Source organism: Simochromis diagramma, unplaced genomic scaffold (assembly GCF_900408965.1).
Source record: "Simochromis diagramma unplaced genomic scaffold, fSimDia1.1 OVJJ01000107.1, whole genome shotgun sequence".
In the NCBI taxonomy this organism is placed as follows: Eukaryota; Metazoa; Chordata; class Actinopteri; order Cichliformes; family Cichlidae; genus Simochromis; species Simochromis diagramma.
This window is the reverse complement of record NW_024387209.1, coordinates 2,105,274-2,132,503: the sequence shown is the minus strand read 5'-3', so window position 1 is coordinate 2,132,503 and position 27,230 is coordinate 2,105,274. Positions and strand designations below refer to the sequence as shown.

Sequence of the window (27,230 nt, the reverse complement as noted above, 5' to 3'; positions counted from 1 at the left end):
GCTGCAGCATTAAATCATATAAAAGTTTTAAAGAGGTGACTTTTAAAACGTTATATTCCTCTCGGTTTTATTTTGTAACATATTGTTAGAATTAAGATTTACATTTTTTGGCCTCATAGTGTAGTGATTCAGTGCCGGGAGGAGACATAAATCCGCTGGAAGGGGCTGAAACAGGAAGACCATCCGACATAAAACCTATTGTGGCCCTTGTGAATCAGGGAACAGCTGAAAGTAGCTTTCTACTTACAATAATTGATCATTGCAGTACCTTCACAGTCCAGCAGAGGGCCATGGCACACACTAGGAGAAATTCAGAAACTTTTTTTTACTTTAAACCGGGATCACTGATTTTAAATCTGTGTTCCTGTTTTTCTGTTTTTCCTCTGCAGAAGACGTCTGATGGTATCATAAGCATAAACTAAAATCCTGAAGCAAAGCAGGCCACAGTCCTCTTAGTTTACAGAATAGTCAGAATTGTTAGTCCTGTCTGGGCTGCTCATTGTTCTTCTTTTTTTTTTTTGGTTTAGAAACAAACTCAACACTGCTGTAAAGACCTTCACATCAGTTTGTCTGGGGGTGTTGGGAGACTGATATTTAAGAACCGATTCATTCTTTCCCTTTTTTTCTTTTTCTTTTTTTTTTTGAAAAACATAAAATATAAATTCATCAGAGGTGAAGGGAACTGAAAGAAAGCAGCTTCTTTTCATGAGTTATGGACATCATGGTCCCAAAAGAAAAAAGTGTGAGGTTATCCAGCTTTATGATTACTAGATTATTTTTATTTATTTATTTATTTATTTTTCTATTTTTAAAATTATTCTAATTTCATCATTTGTTCCCCTCCTGTATGGATCACAGTTACTTCACTGCAGTGATCTAAGAAGGGAACAAAACAGTCATCATATTTATTTGCCTTTTTAAATTTCTGTTTCCCATCTATTCAAGTTCAAAGGTCACAAATTTTAGTCAACTGTATGTAGAACAAAATTAATGAAATTTAAAAAAAAATAAATAAAGATAAAAATGTAAAGTAGCTCAAAGGCAGTAAATCACAAAAAAAGACTGAAAAAAGTTAAATATGATATATGACATTTAAGTAATAACAAACACAAAAACTAAATAATAAAATGATCTAAAGCAGATTTATGGAAGAGCTTTAATGTAATTCCCATATTTAGCGCTTCAAAATTTGTATGTAAAAATAAATCAGAGTAAAACACCTATATATATATATATATATATATATATATATATATATATATATATATAGATATATATATATATATATATATATATATATAGATAGATATATATATAGATATATATATATATATATACACATACATATATATATATAGTAGTAAATAAAATGAAGTTGCAAAGTGGGCTATAAAAATATTACTGAATGAATATTTGTTTTCTTTCAGTAACAATAAAGACAGGGAATTCCGTGACGTCACATCCTGCAGAGGTCAAGACGGTAAAGGTAAGAGGTGTCACTCTGTGTCTGTTTCCGGGTTTCTCTGCTAGAAGTAACAGGGGCAGACATTTTGTGGACTTTATTTAAATCGTATAACCTTCAAAGATGCTTAATAACATGTGTTGGTGTTTGTTTAGCGGGTAAAGTGGTACATCAGTCGCCCTGGTAACATTTGCGCGTGCGCTGAGCGGCCGCCTGCGATTAGCTGAAAGAGTGGGTCGTCCTCGCGAACACAGACGATCTTCGCCGAGTCCGTGTACAAGGTGGGGCGCACACTCTGCTGGAGAACTTGTAAAAGTTGTGCGTGAAGCGGATTTCTGAGTGAACGGCAGGAAAACACCTCAGCAGGTGAGTGAGTGGAGTCCGACCGTGCTGTTCACCCCGGCACGGTCCGCCTCTGCCCCGCGGGCAGCGTTTTAACGGCGGATTCTCGCTCAGTTTCCCCCTGTGGAGGAACAGAAATCGTTATCTGTCGCTGCTTTACGGGCAGCTGTGAGTGGCAGCGCGACCGACCAATGACAACAGGCCTGCCCGCGCCCGAGGCCAATCAGAGATGACGTTTGAGGGCCGGGGGCAGAAATCGGGAAGAGCAGAAGTGTCTGTTTAGTGTCTTGTAGAGACTCGTTTCCAGCTGTTTAGAGCAGAGAGGAAGCTGAAGTTGAGTGTTGATAGGAGCACATATAGTTCCTCTTTGAGCTCAGCCAGCCGTGTTATTAATATATGGCTAATTTCGGAGCTTATTTACAGCTCCAGCTTATCTCTGCCCGCATGTCGAGCAACTGGAAAGGTCACTGACGAAAGGGTTTTTCCACATACCTCCCATACTTATCACTCATGCAGGGTGTACAGACCTGTATCACTCACACCTGAAGCTAACGACCCTTTTCCACGGCAGGAACTTTCCCCATGAACTTCTAAGGAACTGGCCCTGCTCTCCTCCTAGTACTTTCCAGCAGTGCAGACACTTTCAGGGCTGGATTTTTAGCCCTCAGTGTGCTTAAGGGGGCTCTACTTTCTGTCTGATGTTAGAGCTGATGTAACGCTGTCAGTGATTACAAATGTTGATCACTTATTTGTCCAATCCTGAATCAGAAACTTGGATCGCATATCGGTGACAATCGGTCGATCTGTTGAGTTCAGTTCTGCAATTTTTCTGTGTTTACAACACCACAAAGCTATCACAGTGTGAAGCAGGCTAACAGCAGAGACTTTGTAAGAACTAGAGCTTTGTATAGGGGTGTCAAACATAAGGCACTGAGGGCTAGAATCGGCCTGGCAAAGGCTCTAATCGGCCCCACTGAACAGCTTTTGGAACAAGTGAAGAAGGGCATAAATGTTGGACTTGTACCTGTATTTTCACAGGTTTTACAGCTTTTCCTACTGATAAAGACCTCCTTGTAGCCATTCATGTGCCACCAGAGTAAATAAGTTACAAATAAGCAGTTAAATGTCAGAATTTCAGATTTATTCCAACACTTCTTTATGTAGAAAAACTGAGACATGTTGTTGAAATTGCACTTCTTGTTTCTTAAATTAAGATATCTCTGGGATTAAATGTGTGCTTCAGCTTATTTAAACTGACAAAAAAGGCGAGTTTCACTGAGCTGGCACACTTAAGGGCTACTGTAAAAATGAGTTTGAGTTTCCTGGTCTAGTAGAACGTTTGTTCGATGTTAAGCCACGTCCACTCAAGCCGCTACCAGTAAAGGCAAAGGAGACCACTGATTGCCTTGTGAGAAGCCTGAAATATCATCTAGCGACATGAGGGCTGAACGATTTTTATTTTTTATTTCTTAAAACTAACCCATGAGTATGTTGTTGTTGGCTATATGCGCAGATATCTTGGGTCACTTCTGCTCACCAGAGCAGGAGTTTTGCATCAAAAAAAGAGCGAGAGTATGTGAAACAATAGACACTACGTATTTAAAGCCGGGTTCACATGTGCTGTATGAGGTGCAGACTAACAGCAGTTTACATTTCAATCGATTTAGATTAGTCTGTTATACTCTGATATTTCTGACACCTGGAGACCCAATGGCTTGAAGTCCATCGCCCAGTGCCGATGTGTTGGTGCATTCTAATGTAAGGTCTTCATAGATGAGTCCACGTAGTCACTAAAAACAGGCATGTACGAGGACCTCTGCATGGATCCTTACACTTAACTGTCTGATGACAAAGTTTACATCACACGGATCTGAGCAATCTCGCTGTAAAATAAAATTGCAGCCTAACTGTTTGACCCTACCAGTGACCTTCACCTTCAAAGCGAAGCACAATGTTGCTTTTTGTGTGAATGGATCTTAACAAACACTGAGGCAAATACATCTTTACATTGTCAGTAACCTGGTCCAGTTGTCAGTTATTGTTTTACTAGTAAATAGCAACTTTTATCATTGGATGTATTTGTAATATTACAGTTGATATCCACAGCCAAGTTAACTCCATCCAATCGCAAGTGGAAAAAGTCTGATTGGTGAGTTCATAATCAAAACGCAGGGGGAGCGAAGACGAGGACCTCGATGTTCAAAATGTCTGTGAAAACTGTAGCACGAACAAACCAGGAGATTTTTCTTATTGAGGAGTTCTTGAAACGTCTTCATTGCTACCAAACCATAGCGTCTTTGTGTCAGGGCCTCGAACGTAAACTGAAGCACAAGAGGAACGCAGCAAGGCCAATATCTCTCAGAAAGATAAATATGTGATTATCTCAATCAGCTGAAGAATGGAAAGCATCCTGTTGTTTCCTCTGTCTGCTCATTTGTTTGGCACCTGAAAAACTCTCGTTACTCACAGTAAGGTTCTTATTTTTAGAAGAACCTTTGTTAGGAGACGTAGCTCCATAATCACAACAAGCCAAATGACAAAATATTCAACTATTACTGCCCCGCCACACCAAATCTGTAGTCTTCACTAAATTAGGTGCAAATGCAGCTTCAGCTCACATAGTGATCGAAGTACATTTATCACATATGTGTCTAAGCATACACAGAAGCACCCAGACTTTAATTTTCAAAATAAAAGCATTACCATCTTTATAAAACCAACAGAGCATAAGCATTAAATTAACCTTGAGAAAATATACACCTCATGTTTGTAGCAAGCTAACATGTAAAGCCTTCAAACTGCTGACTTAAACCACAGACTGTCCGTCTCTGAGGATATGAAACAGAAAAACGGCGTCACTCTGTACCAGTTTATCTTTGGATCTCAGAGGAAAGCATAAAAACTCAGCTGTGTGTTTGAATTTTTCTGAATCCTCTAGAGCAGAGGCGGCAAATTAACCATAGATCCTGGTCCACAAACAGCCCAATTTGACCTAAAGTGGGCTAGACCAGTGAAACCACTGCGTAACAACCTGCATTTAAAGGGAAAACCTCAAAACCTTTCCATGTTCAAACATGTAAACACTGCAATAGTTACATCCTTTTTGCACATGCTCTTTTCTACTCTGTAATATTCTTGTCAATATTCTTGATATTTATTTATAATCATCACTGTTAATCCTTGATATTTATAATTGAGTGATTTGTGTATATTAGTGCTATTTATTAAATCTGTAAAATCCGTGACATATTGTATTATTTAAATAGTTTAGTCTGTTACTGTTACTGCCTTGGAGCAACTGTAAGACACATGATTCTGATAATAACAAAGTAAAATATGCTGGTTTATGCCACTGCTTTTAAAAAAAAAAAAAGAAAGACAGCAGGAAGTGTTAAAGTGAGTATGTCATAAAACAGATGATGAACAGTATAAACTAAAACTAAGCTCAATCTTCAACAACATATCTACACATTCATGACTTTGTACTGTTATTATACATTTATTACAGTCTGCAGGTCACAGTGGAGAAGCCTTAAACATTCACATGTAGAGCAGGACTGTAATTAAAGCAATAATGCTTCATTTTTGCCATTTTTGACTTTACACACATTTCATTAATTCCCCATCCTTAATAGGTTGAAATCACAACTTCACAGTGATTAATTTCTTTATTTTTTTATCTGAATTTTATTTGAAGATTCCAGGAAATCCCCTTTATTAAAAATATACTTTTCTTTTGACTTTTTGCCAAGTCTTTCCCGATTAAATCATATTAAATCATGATCCCAATATTTGCCAAAATAATTATTCAAGCACCGTGTCCAGGTCTTAGAAATAGTAGGTTCCTGGTAGTCTTAGGCATTTGTGCTGAAGAGAACTTGGCTTCTTTGTTTTTAAGGTTCTTGAACATGGTTTTCATCTCACTGAGAGGTTTCATTTGCTCTAAAAGCTGATTGGGAGTTCCAGGTGTTCACCCTACAGTGGAGTCATCTTGCAGGTTGTCCTATGAGTTGTTGACCCATCCTGTTGTCATCATATGAGTTGCTAAGGAGTGAGTGGTAGTTGAATCACCTGGTAAGGAATCTCAAGACTGCGTCACACCTTAATTATACTTCTGCATTGAACCTATGTAGATCCTGTGACGCTGCCTGCACAAGTGGCCAACATCATCATTGCATTTACATCTGTGTCAGCGTGTAGTTGCATATCTAGGAAGGTGCACATCATATAGTGGCTTATAGTGTCGTGTCAGGTTAACAAGTTTGCCTGACACATGAGAGATCCCCAATTCAAGTTCAGGAGGAGACGCAAAGCGCTGTGACGGTTGTGTCAGGAAGGGCATCCAGCATAAAAATCTGTGCCAAACCAAACGTGGGGTTTTTTGTAAGTCCCAAAATGAATGTGTGAGTCTTTTCATGTCCTTTCCTGCTGACCTCTGCTGGTCTCTACAGGCCGTCAGAACTCGAGAGCAGAGCTGTGAGCCACCTGACCTAGACCAGAGTCATGGCCTCTGGTAAGAACAAAAACCAGAGCTCTCTGGTTCTCCACAAGGTGATCATGGTGGGCAGCGGCGGTGTAGGGAAGTCAGCCCTAACCCTGCAGTTCATGTATGACGAGGTGAGACTCGAGAACTACATTTTCCATCAGCCCTTCCCTCTGTGCTGTTTCTTCTCCCCAGTCACGTGACCCTTGTTTTTGCTCGCAGTTCGTGGAGGACTACGAGCCCACCAAAGCCGACAGCTACAGGAAGAAGGTGGTGCTGGACGGCGAGGACGTGCAGATTGACATTTTGGACACGGCGGGTCAAGAAGACTACGCAGCCATCAGGGATAACTATTTCCGCAGTGGCGAGGGCTTCCTGCTCGTCTTCTCCATCACAGAGCACGAGTCATTCACAGCAACGTCGGAGTTCAGGTCAGTGTCTGAGTCTTCTTAACAAGCAGAGGTACATTTTAATCGACTTATGTGGAGTAACGTCTCCACAGTAATACACAACCAGGCAGTGAAAATGACTGTGTTTAAAACATTTTTAAAAATTCAGCCCTGGAAAAAAAAAAAAATCACATTTACATGTTGACACGAAAACTGAGCTGTTAAACTCAAAAGAACCACACACAGGTCGCTTTTAAGTCAACAGATTCCTCCCATTCCTTCCCATAAAGGCTGGACTTTAGATCAAGCGCAGCACACAGCTAGCAGCTACAGTAAAGAACTGCTGACAGCTTTCAGTAAAAACTAGAAAGGCAAACTTTAAGTCGTGATCCAAGTTTAAACAGGTGAGTCATAAAAAAGAGGAAATCACTGCTGTACAGCTGTTGTGACGGAAAATTAGAGAACAAAAAGTGTTTGCTTGCTTTTTATTTTATTTTTTTTGGAGAATGCTGTAAACATGTTTATTTCTGTTGTAAATTCAGACATTTTAACGTGGGAATCTGTAGAGATCAGTGTTGGTCAAGTTACTTGAAAAAAAAAAAACTAGTTACTAGTTACTAATTACTTATTACGACTCCAAAACAGTAATCCCGTAACTTTACTGATTACTTATTTTCAAAAGTAATGAGTTACTTAGTTACTTTTCAAACACATGATACACAACCTGAATACGTAATAAAGCAACAGACCTTTCAGCTCAATTCTACTTTTTCTGCAGAATCTATCATATAAAATGTAATCAAATGAAAAAGCCTCTCTTTAAAACTTGTTTTAATCTTTTAACTTTATACACATTGCTTCAAGCAAAAATTAAATTATGTGCAACTGTGTTTGACTTTTAAATGTTAAACATTTGTTTAACATTTAAAACCATTTTCTGCATATTCCAGCATATAAAATAAAATAATGTTTTGTGTTTACACTCTTTCAAATAGATGCATGTAAAACACAGCAAACAATAAATAAAATGAAAGATTCAGCGATACTAAGTCCTGTCGCTCTTAAATCTATTGTCACCTGTTTAGCAGGAGTGGGGAGGGTGGGGGGTTGCCTGGTGCCGCAGCGGTCATGACAGCAGGGGGATCCGGGGGTTTGTGATTTTCACATTCCCGTGGCGGCTTGCTACATGCTTGCTCAGATTTGAAGTTTGATTTTTCACTGCCATGGGCGTTGCACACGCGTACGTCATTGTCATGAGACACTCTCACAAACAAAATCACGACAGTTTAGTAACGCAGTAACGCAGCATGCTTACAGGAAAGTAACAGTAATCTAATTACTTTTTGCAATAGTAAGCTTTTACATTACTCGTTACTTGAAAAAAGTAATTAGATTAAGTAACGTGTTACTTGTAGTGCGTTACTGCACATCTCTAGTGGAGATTGACTCACTGTTGGACCCAGCCTCTTGTTGACATTCTAAGAACTGCAGCTTCATTTTCTACCACTGATAAAATGAGAATATTTACTTTAACAGACTAATGAGGGCATCAATATTTAATAGTCTTGTCTCAAAGAAACTTTGAGGACCATTAATGTAGAGTGACCTGTACTTTGAAAATCTCTCTTGTATTTTCAGGGAGCAGATCCTGCGGGTGAAAGAAGAGGAGGCCATCCCTCTCCTTCTGGTGGGGAACAAGTCAGATCTGGAGGATCGGCGGCAGGTTTCTGCTGAAGAGGCCACGGCAAAGGCAAGCGAGTGGGGCGTCCAATACGTGGAGACCTCAGCCAAGACGAGAGCCAATGTGGACAAGGTAGAGAACAAAAGAAACAAAACAAAGAGCTCTGACCTTTGAGACAAGGCTCTGACCAACAGTTAATCCATGTAATCTGTCTGCAGGTGTTCTTTGACCTCATGAGGGAGGTCCGCAAGAAGAAAATGTCTGAGAGCAAAGACAAAAATGGGCCGAGTGGCAAGAAGAAGAAGAAGCACTGCTGCCTACTCTGAGCTCAGCGGCAACGCGACCATGTGCCAAAAACCAAAGAAAAGGAAAACTTCTCTGAGAGAGACTGAAGCAACTTCAGATGAGCAGCTGCAAATGCACTCGATACGTTCACTCCTCACTTGCCAAACACAGAGCACAACACTCTTGTTTCTCTTCTTCTTTGGCGTCTGCTTGTTCTCCACATGATACTACTCACTCTTTGTGCACAGCTGTGAATGGCCCAAAGTATGTGGACACGTCTGCTATATGTCGGGTATTAACGTGCTGCTCGTGTCAGCATCTGAGGGCTGTGGGGCAGATTGAAATCGTGCTTTATCTACACAACAATCAGATTACTTTAACTCTCCTCACTGCCAGCTGTGTCCACAAACATATGGCACATGTAGAAGACCACAAGTTTTTTTTGTTTTTTTTTCAATAACAGAAGCAGGTCCGTCAATTGTTTGTAAAACTGGAGTTCACAGGAAGCACAGTCTTTTTATGTGGAGAACAAACAGGTTCGTACACTTCAGAGTGTTTTTCTTTCTCTCAAATCTGAATTTTGTTACTTAAACTGGTGTCTGTGCTCCCACTTGTTTTAAAACCTAATTTTTCTCGTTATTTAGCTCTTTTGTATGTCTGTTTTCAGTATTACAGTATCAGACATTCCTCATATCTGATTATACCACTTCCAGACACTCCTTTTGTAATAAGCTTTCACTTCCTTTATGAATAAAGTCATAATTTATAATCAAAGTTTCAAAGGGAATCAGCCCTTTAAATCATTGCATCATCTGCATATACTCTAATTAATTACACATTTAGCTCGATTAAAGCTGGAATGTGTTTGTTGCTGTCGGCTTGTAGATAAACTCTTCTTAATGTGATAATAAAACGAATAATCAAATTTACAGTGTTTCCTTTATTAAAAAAGAGATTAGCATAATCACAGCTCCACATCTAGCACACTGTCATCTGTCAAAAGTCACTGATACTTAGTTTTCAGTCTGTTTCTGTCCAAAATGAAAGCAGAACTGTACAACTTTGTTTCTTTTTTTTAAAGAAATGGTTCAGTCAGACTATAAAATAAATAGAAACGTTGTGATCTTAATCAGCTAGACCTCCTAAATCATCTTTTTCATGGATACCTTGATGTTGAACTTTATTGTAACACCGGGGAGAATGACCACATCGATCATTTCATTCGAGCTGAATGAGTCCGGACAGGTTTTGCCTCTCAGTGTTTGTTTGATTTTGGAAACTGAAGGAGCATTTGGACCTGAAAACACAAGAGACAAGCTGTGATGTTGAGTTTTTAAGATAACCTAGGCAGTGTGTGGTTAATGTGATCAAGGCTGAAGCAGTGACACCCAACTGTTGGTAAGAGTGAGTGCAGTGAAAGAAGAGGAAGACATGATGGAGAAAGGTTGCACGGCCCTCACTACTGACTTTTACATTCTCCATAATGTTCTGAAGTGCTTGAGTTGAGGGAAACTGAACTGTGACGGTGTAAAATGAATGTATAAACAGAATGAAAGGATCTAGAAAGCTCACAAACCCATATGTTGTTCACATTAGAACAAAGAAAACAAATCGAATGTTTAGACACACTTTGGACTGAAGAGGATAGCATCATTAGGCTTGTTATTAACGCTTAGTTCAAAGCCTACATCTCTCTATGAAGGTGCATCAGTGCTTATGGAACTGGCAGGTTGCACATCTGGAAAGGCGCCATCAATGCTGAAAGGTGTGCGTCTATGCGCACCGCATAGTTGTTAGTTAAATTAAACCTGCTTCATTGCTCACAGTCATTTAAGTAAAGACAGAGCGGCTCAGCTGTAGATTCACATATGGGAAGTTTGTCAAAAAGCCACACTATATGCATCATGGTATACATACAGTGTGGTAGCTCTGTTCTAGGATGCCCTCCGGACCCAGTGGAGGTGGTGAGTGACAGGAGAATGGTGGCTAAGGTGTCATCCTTGTTGGACAACGTCTGCCACCCCATGCAGGAGACTCTGACAGCACTGAGCAGCTCCTTCAGTGGCTGCGGCACCCACGATGTGGGACAGAGAGATTTCGCAGGTCTTTCTTCCAACTGCTGTCAGACTCCACAATATGGTCTCAGCAGATGACCACACACATGCAGACAGACACACACATCCCATACACAATTGTAACTGCCTCACTGATGTGCAATATTACCAAGTGCAATTTTTCCTACTATAACAAAGCATTTCATTCTGTTTTCTACAGTATTTTGTTCTTTTTTGTATAGTACTTTATTGTATTGTATATAGTATTTTATTCTTGTTGTATAGGATGTTATTCTATTTCATCTTATCCTATTCTCTTACCTTTATTCTTTTTCTATTCTCTTATCTTGAGGTGAGAGAGCCAGTTGGCTTCTGTAGTTTCAATGTTCAGCCACTAGATGGCACCCTGACTTCATTTTTTGATCACCACAACAATCTGAAGCGAAAAAGAAAAAAAAGCATCATCTTCATTCCAACTGGTCTCACGTGTTGAAAATAAAAGTGGACAAAGGCTCAGAAATCAGCTTTAAACGTCCCTTTGCTCTTAAAGTGAAAGAAAAGAAAGCAGCAACCATCTACCTCATGATATTAAAGATTTTCTGGTGATTGATTTCTGGTTTCAGGATAAAAATTGTGTTTGTTTTGTGTTGAAAGCAAATAGACATATTGTGACTGCCCAGGCATTTATTTAAAGTGCTGCCTTTAGTCACCACGTTTCTGTCCTCAAATCTTCAGCAGGTTAAAATTATAAACAATTTTGGTGATTTTCAGTCACTTTATGATCTGACTGAGCCTCGCTCAGACCTTTTAAACTCATAAGAGTCACATGCACTTAGTGCAGGCTTCTTGTTTTACACCTTTTTTACATCTGACTGATGCATTTAGAAACAGCAGAGAACACCAGCCTCTTCGAAGAACAGTGAAGTGGACATTAATGAAGATTATTTCTCTGTAAATTCTTCAAATCATGAAATCAGAGGATGGCTCTTAAAATCCAGTGCAAATTAATTAGATATTATTTTTAATTAAGGAAAATAAGCAATAAAATTATTTTTAAAGAATTTGTGTATTTCAATATTTTTGCTTCATTTGAGCAAAGACTACATGGAATCAGAGGATGATTCCTAATACAGAAAAGATATTCCGTTTTCAGAAGAAGGAAAAATCAGGAATAAATGTGGTTTAAATAACATTACATTTATCACATTTATTTAACTGAATTTGAACAAATAAGTTTTGTTTACATTTGTTAAAGATGCTTAAAGCCAGATCTTTTTTCCCCTTAAAAATGCTACCCCCCCCCCCCCCCCCATCCCAAAAACACAAAAAGTAGGTTAATAATTATAAGATACATTTTAAACTAAGTAAAAATACAATCATAAATTTTTAAAAAGTGTAAAATTTAGCAGAGAAAAGAAAATGTTTACAGCTCTCTCCAACCACAGCTTTTGAATCAGGTTGAAGCTTCGAGTCGTTTCATTGTCCTGACTGTTTGTTGCCTTCAGACTCTCTAGGTTGTCATTTTTACTGAGGTTATAGTTCAGAATTAAACCAACATTTCTGTAAACTTTAGTATCAGTCTTAAATTTTTGATGGTGCTTTTGATCGAGGTTATAACATAACTGGGGGCTCGTCCGGGTTGTTTTGGACTCTTATGGTGAGAAGTTTATTTGAGGTTCATTTGATCTCCACTGAAGCAGTTGTTTGTGTTTTTTGTGTTGTTGTTTTAGTTTATTGCGTTTGGCTATCTTGGGTGGAGGTAAACTTCAGAGTTTCACAATAAACTACAGCTCACAAGTTCAGTTTTTAAGCCTGGTACACCACTGAGGGCTGGGTAAGTGAAGTTAGTTTAATTGTTTTTAGGTGTCTTGGGTTGAGATTTGCTCAAAGTTAAACCACTGATACTGAATTTTGTTGGAAATTCTGAGAGTAGTTTGAGATCATTTGATAGTTATGGTCTTGTGGTTTCATCAGGGAGACCTTCAGCCGAACTAAAGTGGGCTTTAGTTACAGCTTTGTAGTGAGGTGAGTGTTTTTGTACCACAATCTTTAGTGTTTAGGAGAGGTTGGCGACTCCTGATGCTGCTCCTGGTCCACTTGCTGCCTGGGTGATGGCAGTAACTGTGCTTTGTGTGCGCTGAGTCACACTTGTGAAGATCATTGAATGGGCATGGTTCCACATTTTGTGGTTGGCCACTAGGACATTAGCATCACTGAATTTTGTTGATATGGTGACTTGTTGCGGTACAGGACAATGGGTGACCACTGTTACTATTGTATGAGCCTCATGTATGTTTAGTGAAGTTTGAGACTCTTGGTTTTGCTGTGTGCCCCTCAGACATGCTCAAGCATGACCTGCTTCGGTGTCTTAGGCTTCTTTCCAGGGTTACAACATGTTGTCCCTGTTGCTCTTTCAGGTGCAGAAGAACCGTATGACTCAAGAGTGGCTTTTCTGTCATTTCTTTAGGACCCATTTCTTTATGCTCCTCTCCAACACCTACTTTACACCTGACAAAGTGTGGATCTCGTCATGTGGTCTTTTATCTTTTGCTAAGGCAGTTAAATCCTTCAAAATCAAACCAACATTTCTTCACCTTATGTTGGGGCGTTTAAGCTGGGACGTAACACTTCTTCTGAAAATAAATAAAAGCGGGTTTAAAAGTCTCTGCTTTTAACATTTTTCGTCTTAAATGACCAAAATAAATCCAAGTTAAAGCTTAAAGTGAGGGGTTTTTTGTCTTTGAAGTCACAAAGACTTGTTACAATCGTAAAACATGTTTAGATGTGTTACGATTTCAACATGTTTAGCACCGCATGAATGAAGGAATTTAGGTAAAATACGATCGTGATGAGATTTTTTACCTTTAAAGTAAACGTGTGACACCTGACAGGTGAAATCCAGCTGTCAGACCTGTTTCCTGTCGGCTCGCTGTAACAACTCAAAATCGTGGCTCGGTCTAAAAGCTGGGTACTTTGACAGCAGCGTGTCTCTAGTTTGCGTTTTGTAAAAGTGAAAGTACTTTTTGCCACCGTGGGATTGATCCTTGTTCGCTTCTTTGTGGTGTTTTTGGTTGAAGATTCATCTTAATTTAAAACTCTTTTACCTTAACTCTTAAATAACCAACAAAATGAACTTGTTGTGATGTGCAATGAGGTGAAGACAATAGTTGACAGAAGAGTTTGGATCTCTGCTCTTATCACACACCGACTAAAGTTGCACAACAACAATGAAGGCCGAACTCGTCCAACCTGAAACTCTCCTCCTCCTCCTCATCATCATCATTAGTCATTCTGCTCCCTGACCGCTTTTGTTTTCTTTGGGGTTTATTTAACATTTGTCTTGTTGTTTCTGCTCATTTCGTGCAGCTCAGGTTGCAGATTCTGCTCCACCAGGCTTCATAAACACATCAGGAAACTTTTCAGATTATGTTAAGAAGCTGCCTCTTTCAGGCTGCATACATCAAACATCGCCAAAAAAACAGAAAACCCTCAGTTTATCCTGTCGTATGCACTCTTATCATTATAAATGGTTAATAACATGTATCTGACAGGTTAATTTGACAGCTCAAAGCCACAAATCATTTAAATCTGGGTTAAGAAGGTGAAAAGTAACGAAAACCTTGATATTATCCACAGATTTGAATTAAATGAATTACTTAATTTAAGTCATTTTAAATGTAAAGAAAAAAGTTGCATAATAGAAAAAAAAAAGAATCCCTGTTTCAATATCTCTGTCATATGTCATGCAGATTTTTTTTAAAGCAATCAGAAACATCTCTGAGTCACTTACAGGGTTAGATTAGATAGAAAGATAAGATCTAGGCAATGTTTTGGGTTAAATCTGAGCAAAAGTCACCCTTTTCTTTTTTGTTTTTCTTTGTGCTTTGTCATCATTTCTTTTTTTCCTCGTGTCTTGTCTTTAAATTAAGTTAAACACAAGATAAGAACAGAAATTTTAAAGAGCATCAAACAGCCTGAGCAATAGGAGAGAGAGGTGAAATAAATCAGAGCTGTGACTGACAGGCGTCCTCGCACATGCATCAGTTTTTAATCACTTCCTTTCCCTCTGTGTGACTGAGTTTCACAGTAGTGTGTTTTTGGCTGCGGCTCAGATATGAGACACATTAAAGCGCAAAGATCCAGAAAACAAAGACACAATAGAAGCTTTGTGTGAGTCAGCGCCAGGACGAGCCGGCAGAGCTGCTTTCTGCTTTAAAACTCTGAGACTGGAGTCTGAGCTGCAGATAGAGAGAAAGTCTAAACATATAATCAATACAGATACAATTGCAGAATCTGGGCAGCTCAAAAGATTTCAAACACCGTGTACTGTAAATCCCTGTGAAATGTGACTTGGGAAGAGAATCTAATAATGAAAAGATGGAATGAAAGAATGAAAAAAAAATGCTGAAACCGGAGAAGGGAGGAGTTTGGAGTTGATAAAAGAGCCAAAACATTTTGCTGAACATGCTGTTTATATCTTAAATATGACCCGGTATGTTCGTTAGGGATATCCTCTCTGTCTATGACAATTTAAAAATAGATAAATGAATGAAATGGTTCCTCTAAAGGTTTCTAGTTACTGGGGTAGGTTCCTAAAATCAAAACATACCAAGTTCCTCTAAAGGTTTCTAGTTCCTAGCAAAAGGTCCTACAGTCCTAACATACTGTTTTCATCTAATGGTTCCTAGTTCCAGGGGTAGGTTTCTACAATCAAAACAAACCAAGTTTTGAACTTCAGAAAAAGGTACTACAGTCCAAACATACTGAGTTCCTCGAAAGGCTCCTAATTGCTGGGGTAGGTTCATATAATCAAAACAATCCAAGCTGTTCCAAAGGTTTCCAGTTTGTAGGAAAAGTTCCTGCACTTTCTCTAAAGTTCTCTGATGCCTAGGAACTATTCCAACAGTCAGAACATATCAAGTTCATCTACAGGTAATGTGGTCCTGCAGTCAAAATACATCTTTATATCAGTTCCCACTGAGTCATAATAAACATGGTGCTTGCTGTACTCAGAGGAAACAGCTCTGAAAGAGGTTCTACAGGTGAGGTCCGTGTAAAGATGCAGCCCACCCCAAAATTGACTGATAACTCCTAAGTAGAGGGTAACCAGTAATCTAGTAAAGGCTTATTCAGGTTTGAGGGCTTGTTGGATTAATCAGTTAAATGACAGACAAATTAATGGCAACTGTTTCAATGCCTCATTACAAGCTCAAGCTTCTTAAAGGTGAATATTGGCTGGATTTCTAAAAGTGCCAGCTTCAGGAAACAATTGTTGAACTTTTAAAGCCCCAGCTAACATTTCTGCTGTCTCAAGCCAGCCTGAGATAAAACCAGAGCCTGTCCTAATTGTCTGTGGCACTATATAGTGAGCTCACATCCATAATCCTCTTACAGTAATTCACCTACTGCTGAGCTGACACCACAGAGGCAGAGCTGCGCAGGACGGACGGTCCTCACTTCCACAGATGGTTTTCCAGCTGACTTTTTGACTGTTTCTGGACATCCAGGACCAGATCCCGAGGTCAGGCAGAGATGTTAGGTGGAGATGTGGTGGCCGTGTGGGAGGTGGCGTTGAGCGACGGCGTTTATAGGATCGAGTTCGCTCATGGCACCACCACTGGAAAAAGGATTGTTTTTGTCAATGGAAAGGTGAGATCCTGCTTCTTTCTGTTTCTGGAAGAGCATAGTGGGGGGTTCCCAGTGTGTTTTGGCCCCTGACCACCTCATGGTGATTGATTTGAGAACTACCAGCTTAATCTAAAATCATTTTAAAGCCCATGCTGATTTTAAATGTAAAAAATAATATGTTTTAAACAAGTATTTAATACAGTTATTTAATGAAGCTGGAAATACTACAGTTTAAAATACTTTAAAATGATTTAACATTTGACTAAACTGGCTACAAAAGATACTGAAAGTACCCGTTATTATAGATTAACAGTTGTCAGTAGTATATACGTCACGTGGTTAACTGTAACTGGACCAAAAAAAGGTCAAAATCTTCTTTTAACACATAGCCATCAAACATGCAACCTGTGGGGACTGAACTGGTTCTATACATGATCCAGTCCGCCCCTCTGAACAGCTGTGAAAAATGTGAAAATTTCAGTAAATCATTAATATCTTTGGTTTATCGATAAAATTTATTGCTATTCCAGCAGGAGGCAGGCGGGAAAATTGGTCACATCATTCACATTGTTGTGCCTCCAAAGGTGCATAAAAAGCAGCGAGATCTGAATCTTCCAAATCCTGATGTTATCGCGTCATTTGAAGAAGTGAGGCATGAGTTTAATCTACAGAGAAAGCTTTTTCAACAGCACATCAGCATAATTTAATTAGTATTTCAAATGCTTGTTAAAATAATGACTCCAAAGGATTGTTTAAGGCCTCCAGCTGATAAGCCAATCTTATCTGAATCAGTACTTTTAGTACTTTAAGCACATTTCATGCTGATGCATGTAGTACTTGTTTTTTGTGTCACTGTGGTAATAGCCTTAATACTTCAGTGAAAGGCCTTCCATGATCATTTTGTCTGTATTAACCTGTCCAAAAAAAGTGAGTGTATGAAAGCAGAGCAGCAGGTGTTTATTGAAAGCAGCCATGTCTCCTTAACAGGAAGTCATCAGAAAAGACTGGATGTTCAAGCTGGTTGGAAAGGAAACCTTCATGGTGGGAGGTGCGAACACCAAGGCCACCATCAACATTGAGGCCGTGAGCGGTTTTGCATACGAGTACTCGCTGAACATCGCCGGGAAAAGTCTGCAGAAGTTCATCGACAACAGAGCCAAGACCACCAAGACCTGGCTGCTCAAAGTGGGCGAAGAGGACTACAGGGTCGTCCTCGGTGAGCTCACCCTCTCAGGTTTTTACCTGCAGCTGCACGCTGTAGTCCGGTGTTTGCAGGAGGAAATGTAGGTGAGGACGGGCAGTCTAATCTGCTCAGGGTGAGGTCAGTGTAGCTATCTTTGGAAAGGAAGCAACCAGCATCAACCTAGTTAGACTACCAAAACGTAACGGGTGGATTAAAGAAGACCTCAAACAGAAACAGAGAACCTGACGGTAACTTAGGTCCAACAAACATGGAAATGAGACGGATTGCATCCAAAGGGAAATACGTTAAACTAAATGATACAGAAAAGTACAATAAATTATTAAACACACAAAAACCGACCAAAGAAAAATAGAGAATGAACCCCAAAATGACCAAAGGAAAGATCAAAATCAACCATTTATGATTTAAGATTAGTAAAATCGAACACAAATGGAAATGCATCATGAGCAGAAGGACACCAAAAAAGATGCCAGTCTGTCAGAAATGATGCAGAACAACTCAAACTAAATGTCAAATACCTAAAACAGCTGTGAAAATGAGACATAAAAGGATTAACATAGTACAGCACAAACTGACCTTGGGAAGACACAATGAAATAAAGTGCAATCCAAAATGGCTAAAATGAAACTTGTGGAAAATGACCACAAGCAGCAGAAGGTTTAAAAAAAAAAAAAAAAAGCAAAACTATCAAAATTACACAAGAACATTTGATTAAAACAAAACTGAAATGCAAAAAGACTCAAGAGGCCCAAAATCTCCAAGATTAGATGTCAAATTACCACCAAAACACCAAAAATAGCGAAAAATTACCAAATTTAAAGGAAAATGACCAAACTGCTGAGAAACACTGCTGGGACCACAGTTTGGTGTCTCTTCTGCAGGAATGATGGGGAGCCTTTTACATATCTGTGCCAGCTGCTTCATAACCTGATCTCAGACATTGATCAGCTGTGTGTTATTTCAAAGAGGAAGACCAGCCACTGGTGTTGCTTAAACAAACTAACCATCTATGTTTGTTCTTTCTCACAGAAAAGGACACCATGGAAGTTTGGTGCAATGGGCAGAAGATGGAAACCACGGTGAGCGCCACTGGTGAATACTCTGAGACACACTTTCCTGAAAATAAACTTAACGTATGATGTAACTGCTGATTTCAATAAAGGAGTGGGAAACTGTGCTGTCAGGTTTGAGGCTACAAAGAAAACCAGGGAGGGAACATTAGTATACATGGCAGGGGTAACTTAGAGATCTGTGAGGGCCCCACTAATGCTGAACAATATCTACATGTGTAGGAGCAATACCTGCTGCCAGATGCATGTGTTTCAGTTGAAACAGGTGTATATGTGTGGACGCCATGATGAGTTGGTTAGCAGTGTGGCTAAAAGAAGAAGTGAACGTGTTCCTGTATCAACTTCTCAGAAACATTAGACTGAAAAAGAGCGGGTGCTTTTCAAAATAAAATGCATTTTAAAGAGATTTGTGATCCTGTAGAAGTTTATGAGAAAACAGCCCTCACGTTCCCTTTACTTATGACCCCAGCAAATACTTTCCTGAAGCTGTTTGGAGGTGATGTTATCGCTCACTCACCATCACAGCTCATTAGCCAATGAGAGCATTATTTATTTAATTTTCAAAGTAGGAGACCAAAAAAGCAATAAAGTTATTGTTTTTCTTTATGTTGTTGTGATAATCTTCTGATTTTTCAAAATAAAACTCCTAGCGCGTTTTTAAAGCTATGAATGCTGACAAAATAAAAGTCTCCACTGTTTCTCATGCCCTGTCCTCAGGGAGAGTTTGTAGACGATGGCACAGAGACGCACTTCATGGTCGGCGGGCACGAGTGCTGCATCAAGGCAGCGAGCGGCGGACAGAAGAAGAGCGGCATTGTGCACTATTTACTGCTGGATGGCGAGAGAGTGACAGCGTCCACGCAATAGAGCTCCTCTTTCAGACGCTCTTTGAGGTGCTTGAATGCAGCGGCACAGGATGGAGACCTTCTCCTGATAAACTTAGAAGCAGATCTGTTCCTGGAGATGTGAAGAATAAACTCTGGCATGCGCAGCTCGAGCTTCATGGAGGGGTACTGGTGACACTTTTATTTTGAAGGAGTGGCTCTTGTTGCGCAGCCTCCACGCATCAACTACCTTCCTCAATGCGTGAAGCACGCGGCAGCTGAGTAATAGAAAACCGGAACAAATAAGGTTCGAAGTTCAAAATAAAAGTGTAACAAAAAAGTTTGTCTTTATTATTATTATTATTGTCTAAAGGCAATCGGTAATATCAAAATCAGTGCACTAAAGACTAAGGAAACTTCAACTGAAGGAAATGCAAATAATAATTTTAATGTCTCAGTTTGATGTCAGTGATGGGCAGAAATTTTAACCATTTTTAAATATTTCACTTTGTGTAATGAGTTTTCTTTATGAGCTATAAATTTTTTTGTAAATAAGCAAAACAAAAACAAAAAAACAATGTTTCAAATATGCCGGTTTATCTCTTTAATTTGTCCTACAGTTGAGATTTGGACTGACATAACTTTAATGTTTTGGTAATTTTTTTTTCTTGTTTTCTGATAAAAGAATGAATGTATTTGTTGGGAAAGCAGCTGTTAGACTCACAGACAATAAGAGGGGTCATAAAGCAACAAAGCAACAGCTCTGTAACCATTATTTTTGTATTTTTTTTCCTTTTGGTGAGAAACAATAAACCCTCAATAAACACATGTGACTGAGCTGAAATCCCTGTAAATGAAATGTGAATAGATTCTGCAAACTTTGTAAAAGTTTGGGAAACCCTGGTTTGTATAACATGTGATTGAACTGTTAAAGCATGTTTGAAAGCTGGGGAAGTCCTGAAGGTGTTTCAGAATCATCAAGTCTGATGTAAGGAGGACAACCACTCCAAATCAAAGATGGCAGTTGTTGCCCTCCCTCCAAAGAGCCAACCAAAGTCACCAAACTTTTGAAACAGATTTTGTGACTGTTCAAGTCAAAGTTACAGCTCCATGTGCAATGATACAAAGAGGACTACCCAAATAACTGCCTGCAGGTATTCCCCAGATGTCAGCTGACTGGTAAGACTCACTTATAGAAGAGCCTTTTCTACAAGAAGTAATATTAGATCCAATATGTGACTACAAAATGTCAGTTATATCTATATGGCACATTTAATTACATGTAAACTCAATGTGCTTACCATAAAAGATAAAATTGACGACTGACAATTTTAACAGAAGATTTTCTAAACTTTTTTTTAAAATATCTGTTTGGGTGTTTTGAGAAAAATAAAATAAAATAGAAGAATGAAAAAAGCAAAAATGATAGAAATCAATATAAAAAAAATTGAAATTATATTCCGTTAAGTAAACTCTGGCTGGTGTCTCGGGGTCACTGATGAATAAGAAAAACGTAATTTTTGTCATGCTTTACAGAAAGGAGAAAAAAAACAAAATTGAAATACAAGAAAATAATTAATTTAATGGAACAAACTAAAGTGTTTATGAGAAAACAGTGTCATCTTCGGACTGTATTGTTATAGCTTTTTAAAAAATTAAATAATGATTATTATATTTGGTTATTATTTACAGTTTTTACAATAAAAATAATAGTCATAAACAAATGACAGAACTTAAACTAAATTAAAATTAAATTAAAGAACAAGGAACAAGGAACAGAAATTAATGACTGAAAATCCCTCAGCTACACCTTTTACACTAATATACGGTTTCTGCCTGTTTTATAAGAGAAAAAACTGTAAAACGTTTTTTAAAAGTGTCGCGTTTTATTTTGAAAGCATCGCCGGAACTCCGCAGCGCGGCGTGTACAGCCTGACTCTCCGGGAGGAAGCTCTCCGGCCGGGATACCGCAGCTCCAGTCTATACGGGATGGACCTCACCGCCGCACGGACAGGGGGGCACGGCTGAGTGTTTGGGCGCCGCGTGCGGGACTTACTTGAGAGATACCTGCTGTTCACACACCTGGATTAACTTTAGAGGCGCGCGAGCTCCTGTGGAGTCCAGCTGTTGGGGGTTTAATCCGGACAGGTGGACGTTATTCAGCCAAGACATAAACAACAGACGGACCGGAGCAGGCATCCTAACTACCCCCACCTAACTGTTTACCAGCCGGGTACCTGCTCTGATCTTGCCCGCTTCTGAAAACTCCTCTCACGGCCTCCGACCCCCCTCTGAGTTGGTGAATAAAGCCCACTTTCACACCTGGAAAACGGTTACTTTTTCCTTACCTCCCGCTCTCTAAAGCTTGGAAGCTAGTTAGCTTTAGCCGGCTAGCCTAGCCACCTAGCATCAAGGCCGTTTTCTTTTTTTTTTTTATCCTCCTGCTCCTCTCTGATTAATAATCCTTTTTTAAAGTTTAATCCAGCAACACCGGGGCGAGTGTCGTTTTAATCCCGCACGGACTGCGGGGGGATATGGGGAAGCGGCGCTCAGCCTGCCGCACATCTGTCACCGTAACGGAATCTGGAAGCGGGACACCCCGAGAAACGGCTGCCTTCACCGGACAGTAGGAGCAGTGTGTCTCTTCCTCTGGAAGCTGCTCTGGAAGCAGCACTTCCATGAATTTCTCCAGGCATGTAGAAGAGTTCCACCCCTCGCTGCTGGCATAAACCTTGCACCCACACTGTGATTTAAATTCCCCGCACATCTGGAGGTAAACAGCTGGAGTATGAGTGTGCTCTAAGGCTGCTGGAGGTCACAGATTTCACCTTCTTCTTCTTCTTCTTCTGCTGCTTCAGCCATGAACTACCAGCAACACCTTGCCAACTCGGCCGCTATCCGAAATGAGATCCAGAGGTTCGAGTCCGTGCACCCCAACATCTACTCTATCTACGAGCTGCTGGAGCGGGTGGAGGAGCCGCTGCTGCAGAACCAGATCCGGGAGCATGTCATCGCCATTGAAGGTAGGACAGGACCCGGGGGATGGAGGAGGAGGATGGATGGATGCTGGTAGTATGTGGGTGGGTTGGTGAAAGATGGGTGACAACAGACTACATTTCCAGCCCGGAGATGGTCTGTTAGATGTTGCACAATCCTCCTGAATTGTTGGTGGGAAAGTTTATTTAATGTTCCCACAGTCTTTTTCTCTTCTCGGGAAATCGTGTTCAGGCTGTGAAAGCTGTCATGTTTGAGTCCCCCACATTTCAAGGGAAAAACAAAGCAGTTATCACACCGTGAGGCACTCATTAAAGAGTCCTCATGAGCACAGAGTAGCACTCTTTAAAGAAGATCCTGTATGGTTCTAGAAAACCTTGTTAATAGTGACACCTGTGGGTGTGGATTGAATTGCCGGTGGCGTTTTGTTGCTAGTGCTTGGTCTTCACTAACAACAAATATAGTTTTTTTTTTTACTGTTGGATGTATATTGTACAACATCCAACATATTTTGTCTAGATTCTTAAGTGGAGGGGATGTGTCACTGTGGCAACCAAGAAAACTGAGGTCTAAAACCAGTCCAAACTGTTTTATTTTAAACAGCGAAAGTTTGTTTCTGCCACTAAAAATAGGGAAAATGGCCAGGGAGGTAACTCAAAATTTTTGAGCTGTTATCACAAAATCCTAAGTAAGTTATCGTGGAATGTTACGGATAAAAAAATTGGAACGTTATTATCTCAAAAATTTGGGTTTTATCTCCAAATTCAGAATGATTATTGAAACACTTTAAGTTCAGAATCAGAGAAATTTTATTAATCCCAGAGGGAAATTGAGTTGTCATAGCAGCAAATATACAACAAATATTAAACACTCATACAAAATGAGTGTAGAAACAGATATTGATAGAAGTTGTTTTCAAATTTTGTATTTATTGTCTCAAAACTTCAGGTTTTTATCTTTCCATTTTTGTCTGAAATATCTCAAAATCCCAAGTTACTTTCAAGTAAATTGAAATTTAGTTATTATTACAAAATGTTTTTTCAACAAAGTTTGAGTTATCACAAAATTTTAAGTTGTAATATCAAAATTTAGAATTAAAAACTGAGCATCTCAACATTGTGAGTTATTCTCTTAAGGTTTTAAGTTAAATATCTAAAAATTAGGGGTTACTTCTAAGCTAGGATTTAGAGTTATCTCAAAATGTTGGACTTTTATCATAAAATTTCTGGGTTTAATCTTAAAGTTTTGAATTACTTATGTTGAAATTTCAAGTACATACATACTTGAAAATCAAACGTTAGTGATTCCCTCAACCATGAATCCCTTCAGCGTCCAAATGTGGACATTTTCACCCTTTAAAAGTAGAAAATACTAAGAAGAAGAGGAAAATTGGGGGAGAGACTTTATGAATTTGGGGGTGGAGTTACATTAGAGTTACATTAGTTTAGAGGCTGCTAAAATGTAAATGATCAATTGAATGGAGAAAATTAAAGTGATTTGGTGGGTTTTGTACCTTAGGCTTTTGCCAGTGATTCAGTGGGTTTTGTCCCGACTGAACTAGTTATCGAAAAGACGTTATTGATAACAAAGCCTTTTGTTTACATCTTCTTTGTGTTTTTAGTGTTATTATCAGAGTCTGAACACAAACCTGACTCAGGTGATAAATAAACTTGCTAGCAGTGATCAAAGAAAGTGATAACCTTCGAGGCGTTCTCGATGGATCGGGTAGTTTGGGAACAGATTTATTCCTCGTAATTCACAACATCACCGGGATTACACTTTTACATAACGGCTTCATAACTTAATCCCTCTGTCAGATTAGCAGAAGACCCTGTGCTGAACAGCTGTTTCAGCCTCCATAAGTACAAGTGTCTCAGCATTGATTTATTGATTGATATTGATGGGGAAGCAGCAACGATCTGACATGATCCTTTCTCCTTTAAACACAAGAGGCGGTGAGAGCCAGATGGCTGCTGTTTGGTGGTTAATCCAGTGAATTAACCACACATTGGTGCAGAAATCCTGTAAATCCAGCTCAAACATAAGCAGATATTACATTGAAACAGAAACGATCTGATCAGAGAGAAGCAGCTGGAATTCAGAGATGTTACAGCTGGAAGTGAAACTCTTTCAGACCTGAGAAGTGGAGTTTCTGCTTGCTCCTTTGGGCCACATGATGAAGGAAATGACGCTGAGGATGACGATATGAAGCTACTGTCATTTCAATGAAAACAAACTGATGAAATGTGAAAGTAAGAATAATGATGGAATCTGCTATTGCAAATAAGATGATACGATCTGACACACTAAATAAAATAACAACAAAAACAAATTGCAACACTAGTAGCAATGGATGATCTGATATCCTCGTGTTGGTGTTGTTCCCTCGTCATCATAAATAATGTTGTTCCAGGTTCAACATTGCAAGTGACCAATCACATTGTTGTGACGTCCCCCTTTTGTGCCTTTGAAAAATACCGTCTTAAAAAAATCTACTTCACTTGCGAGAAGAGAAACCGCTTCTGTCCGCCCATCCAGGAACTTCAGTTCTTTGCATTTCAGGATACTTTTCTTTAATAAACGGTAAGCATTATACATATCGTCCTTGCAGAGGCAGTTTCTCTTCTCGCAAGTGAAGTAGATTTTTTGAAGGCGTTTGTTTTTTTCGAGGTCGCGGATGACGTCAAGAGAAGGTGATTGAGAAGGTCACTTGCAATGTTGAACCTGGAACAACATTATTTATGATGACGAGGGAACAACACCAACACAATCTGTAATGACATACATTAAGCAGAAAGCAACTAATGATGTAAAAAAAAAAAAAAGGGTAAATAATTGAAAAAGAGGATTTACAGCTGGTTAAGTGTTTTTCAGTGTGATTTTAAAGGATCCTGGCAGAGTAAAGGAATTACATCACTCATGACATTTAAAGATAATAGCTGTGCTGTGGTTTCAGGTGATTTATGGGTAAAATAATCACTGACAGGGGCATTAGAAGCAGCAGAAAACCTCCCGCGTTTTCCTCTCAGACAGTTACTGCTGCTTGTTCTTCTAATGAACACAGCAAAGAGCTCAAGAAACAGCAGCCATGTTTAAAATGCGTTCAAAATTTATTCATCTAATTAAAATTCACTATTTGTGATGATGGTCAATAAGGCAATCTGATGATCACGTACATTTACATGTGCGGCACAAATTTCACTCTCTCCGTCTTTCATGTTTTTGCCTTAAAATGAAAATATTTGTGTTGGATATACGTCTTTCGTTAGCTGCCTTAAAGGCAGAATTACAGCATGTGAATGTATGGCTGATACAACATACATGCGCAGTGAGGATAATTCTGATCTATTCTGATTTGTTTCTCAGTAATTTCTGGTGTCATGTGTTGCGTTTTGAGATCTTTAAGCGTACTGAACTTTGTCAGGTTCTATTTTAATGATTTATTGATTCAACCGCTCTGACGGTAGTCAGGCTGGTGAAATTGAACTTGAAATTGAGCTGTTTAAAAATGTGACTGTTAATTAATTATAACATGGAGGGCAACTATGTTTTCACATAGGATCGGGTAGGTTTTATGCTTTTTTTGGATGATTGTCTTTGTCGACCCACCTGAATTTGCCTCATTTGTTTAGGGTACATCGCTTTGTTTTGTGGTCTGTTTTGCTTTTCTAGGGCCCTGACTTCTTATGACATGTTTTTGCATTTATCGTTTATGATCCATTTAACATTTGGCCTACTCACTTTTTAGCTTTATGGGATTTTTATTTTTTGTAACCTTACCTTATTTTGGGCTTTATTTCTTTGCCAGTCTTGATTTTAAGCCCCACCTTCTTTTGGGGGTTTCCCTTTTTTCTTGACCCTGCCCACTTTTGGGACTACTTCATCTGTTTTGCTCTCCAAATAGACTGTTAATGTGTATGCATCCAAAACCCAGTCAGGCATTACTCTTACTAAAGAATATTATTTCCTGCACCACAAAAATCTGTCCTTTCCCACAGTCACTGATATCTGTATATATAGAATACTCAGAGGGGGGAAAATACTTTTTCTTGGCACGCTGTCTATCTGTTGAGGCTTCAAAAATACTTCTTCGTGTAATCCTGATCTGTAATGTTCTAGTAGTTTGATCTGAACCACAAGAAAATGAATGTGAGATGTTCTCCAGCAGAAAATGTGACAAAATTTGAAATAAAGAATATGTTGAACTTCTCTAGGTTTCATTGTGTTTTGAAAGCTTACCATTGATGTGTTTTCTAACAGAATGTTTGACGTTACAGTCCAGCTGTGCTGGTAATAGTTCAGGGTGTCAAATCAATATTGTCACTTACAGAAAAGTGCAGTAATTGTGTCTTATTTCTTTCTTAGGCTTGTTATTTCTCATAAACCTGGCCTAAAATAAATGGGGTTTAGTTTTTGCATTTCTTGTGTATTTTGGAGGATTTTGATTCAGATTTGAGTCTGAATTGAATCATTTAACATCTGCTGTGGTCTTTATAGTCAACAGCATGGGTGGTTTGGGGATGCTAATAGTTCAGCAAGTCAAATTAGTATTGTTGTTGAAATAAAAGTGTCGTAATTATGCCTTATTTCTTCCTGAGTATAGTTGTTTTTGTTAAATTTGGCGTAAAATGAATGGGGTTTGGTGTGTTTTTAGAGGATTTTGAGTCAGATTTGAGTCTTAATTGAATCATTTGACATCTGGACCAGCTGCAGTCCTTACAGTTGGCAGCACAGGGCTGAGGGTGGAGGCATTCAGCGGCCTCGCAGCTGTCAGCTGAGTAGTCAAAGCACTGACTCGCTCCTGCTCTGTTCAC

General features: G+C 39.2%; 3 protein-coding genes across 5 annotated transcripts in view; all 3 read left to right on the top strand.

Annotated features, from left to right (window-relative positions):
* The first annotated feature begins 1,611 nt into the window (after window positions 1–1,611).
* Window positions 1,612–9,571, top strand: LOC120746183 (ras-related protein ralB-B-like). The gene is made up of 5 exons (XM_040051504.1): window positions 1,612–1,828; window positions 6,256–6,421; window positions 6,510–6,718; window positions 8,315–8,489; window positions 8,576–9,571. Exons 2-5 carry the CDS (start codon window positions 6,308–6,310, stop codon window positions 8,681–8,683), a joined length of 606 nt encoding a protein of 201 aa, XP_039907438.1. The 5' UTR covers window positions 1,612–1,828; window positions 6,256–6,307; the 3' UTR covers window positions 8,684–9,571.
* A 6,540-nt stretch (window positions 9,572–16,111) lies between these two features.
* On the top strand, window positions 16,112–20,692 carry faimb (Fas apoptotic inhibitory molecule b). Of its 2 annotated transcripts, none has more exons than XM_040051287.1 (4): window positions 16,112–16,345; window positions 17,312–17,540; window positions 18,558–18,607; window positions 19,316–19,582. In XM_040051287.1, the coding sequence occupies exons 1-4, from the start codon at window positions 16,229–16,231 to the stop codon at window positions 19,463–19,465; spliced, it is 546 nt and encodes a 181-aa protein (XP_039907221.1). In that variant the 5' UTR covers window positions 16,112–16,228; the 3' UTR covers window positions 19,466–19,582. The 2 variants fall into 2 exon arrangements, with proteins under 2 accessions (XP_039907221.1, XP_039907219.1); XM_040051285.1 differs by having other exon boundaries at window positions 16,113–16,345; window positions 18,558–18,620; window positions 19,316–20,692.
* A 692-nt stretch (window positions 20,693–21,384) lies between these two features.
* agap1 (ArfGAP with GTPase domain, ankyrin repeat and PH domain 1) overlaps window positions 21,385–27,230 on the top strand; it is a 173,532-nt gene continuing 167,686 nt past the window's right edge. Inside the window, exons 1-2 of one of the 2 annotated variants that reach the window (XM_040051524.1) lie at window positions 21,385–22,195; window positions 22,281–22,445. In XM_040051524.1, coding sequence (XP_039907458.1) covers window positions 22,283–22,445 — 163 coding nt within the window. In that variant the 5' untranslated portion in view covers window positions 21,385–22,195; window positions 22,281–22,282. Of the gene's footprint in view, window positions 22,446–27,230 lie in introns of both variants that reach the window. The other variant, XM_040051525.1, reaches the window with a different exon arrangement.

What these genes read in the sequence shown, in the direction of transcription:
- faimb (XM_040051285.1), top strand. Translation starts at nt 16,229, where the DNA reads ATGTTAGGTGGAGATGTGGTGGCCGTGTGGGAGGTGGCGTTGAGCGAC. An exon ending in TTGTTTTTGTCAATGGAAAG is followed by an intron (nt 16,346 to 17,311) that starts GTGAGATCCTGC and finishes TCTCCTTAACAG; the next exon opens with GAAGTCATCAGAAAAGACTG. An exon ending in AACCACGGTGAGCGCCACTG is followed by an intron (nt 18,621 to 19,315) that starts GTGAATACTCTG and finishes CCCTGTCCTCAG; the next exon opens with GGAGAGTTTGTAGACGATGG.
- LOC120746183 (XM_040051504.1), top strand. Translation starts at nt 6,308, where the DNA reads ATGGCCTCTGGTAAGAACAAAAACCAGAGCTCTCTGGTTCTCCACAAG. An exon ending in TGCAGTTCATGTATGACGAG is followed by an intron (nt 6,422 to 6,509) that starts GTGAGACTCGAG and finishes TTTTGCTCGCAG; the next exon opens with TTCGTGGAGGACTACGAGCC. An exon ending in CGAGAGCCAATGTGGACAAG is followed by an intron (nt 8,490 to 8,575) that starts GTAGAGAACAAA and finishes ATCTGTCTGCAG; the next exon opens with GTGTTCTTTGACCTCATGAG.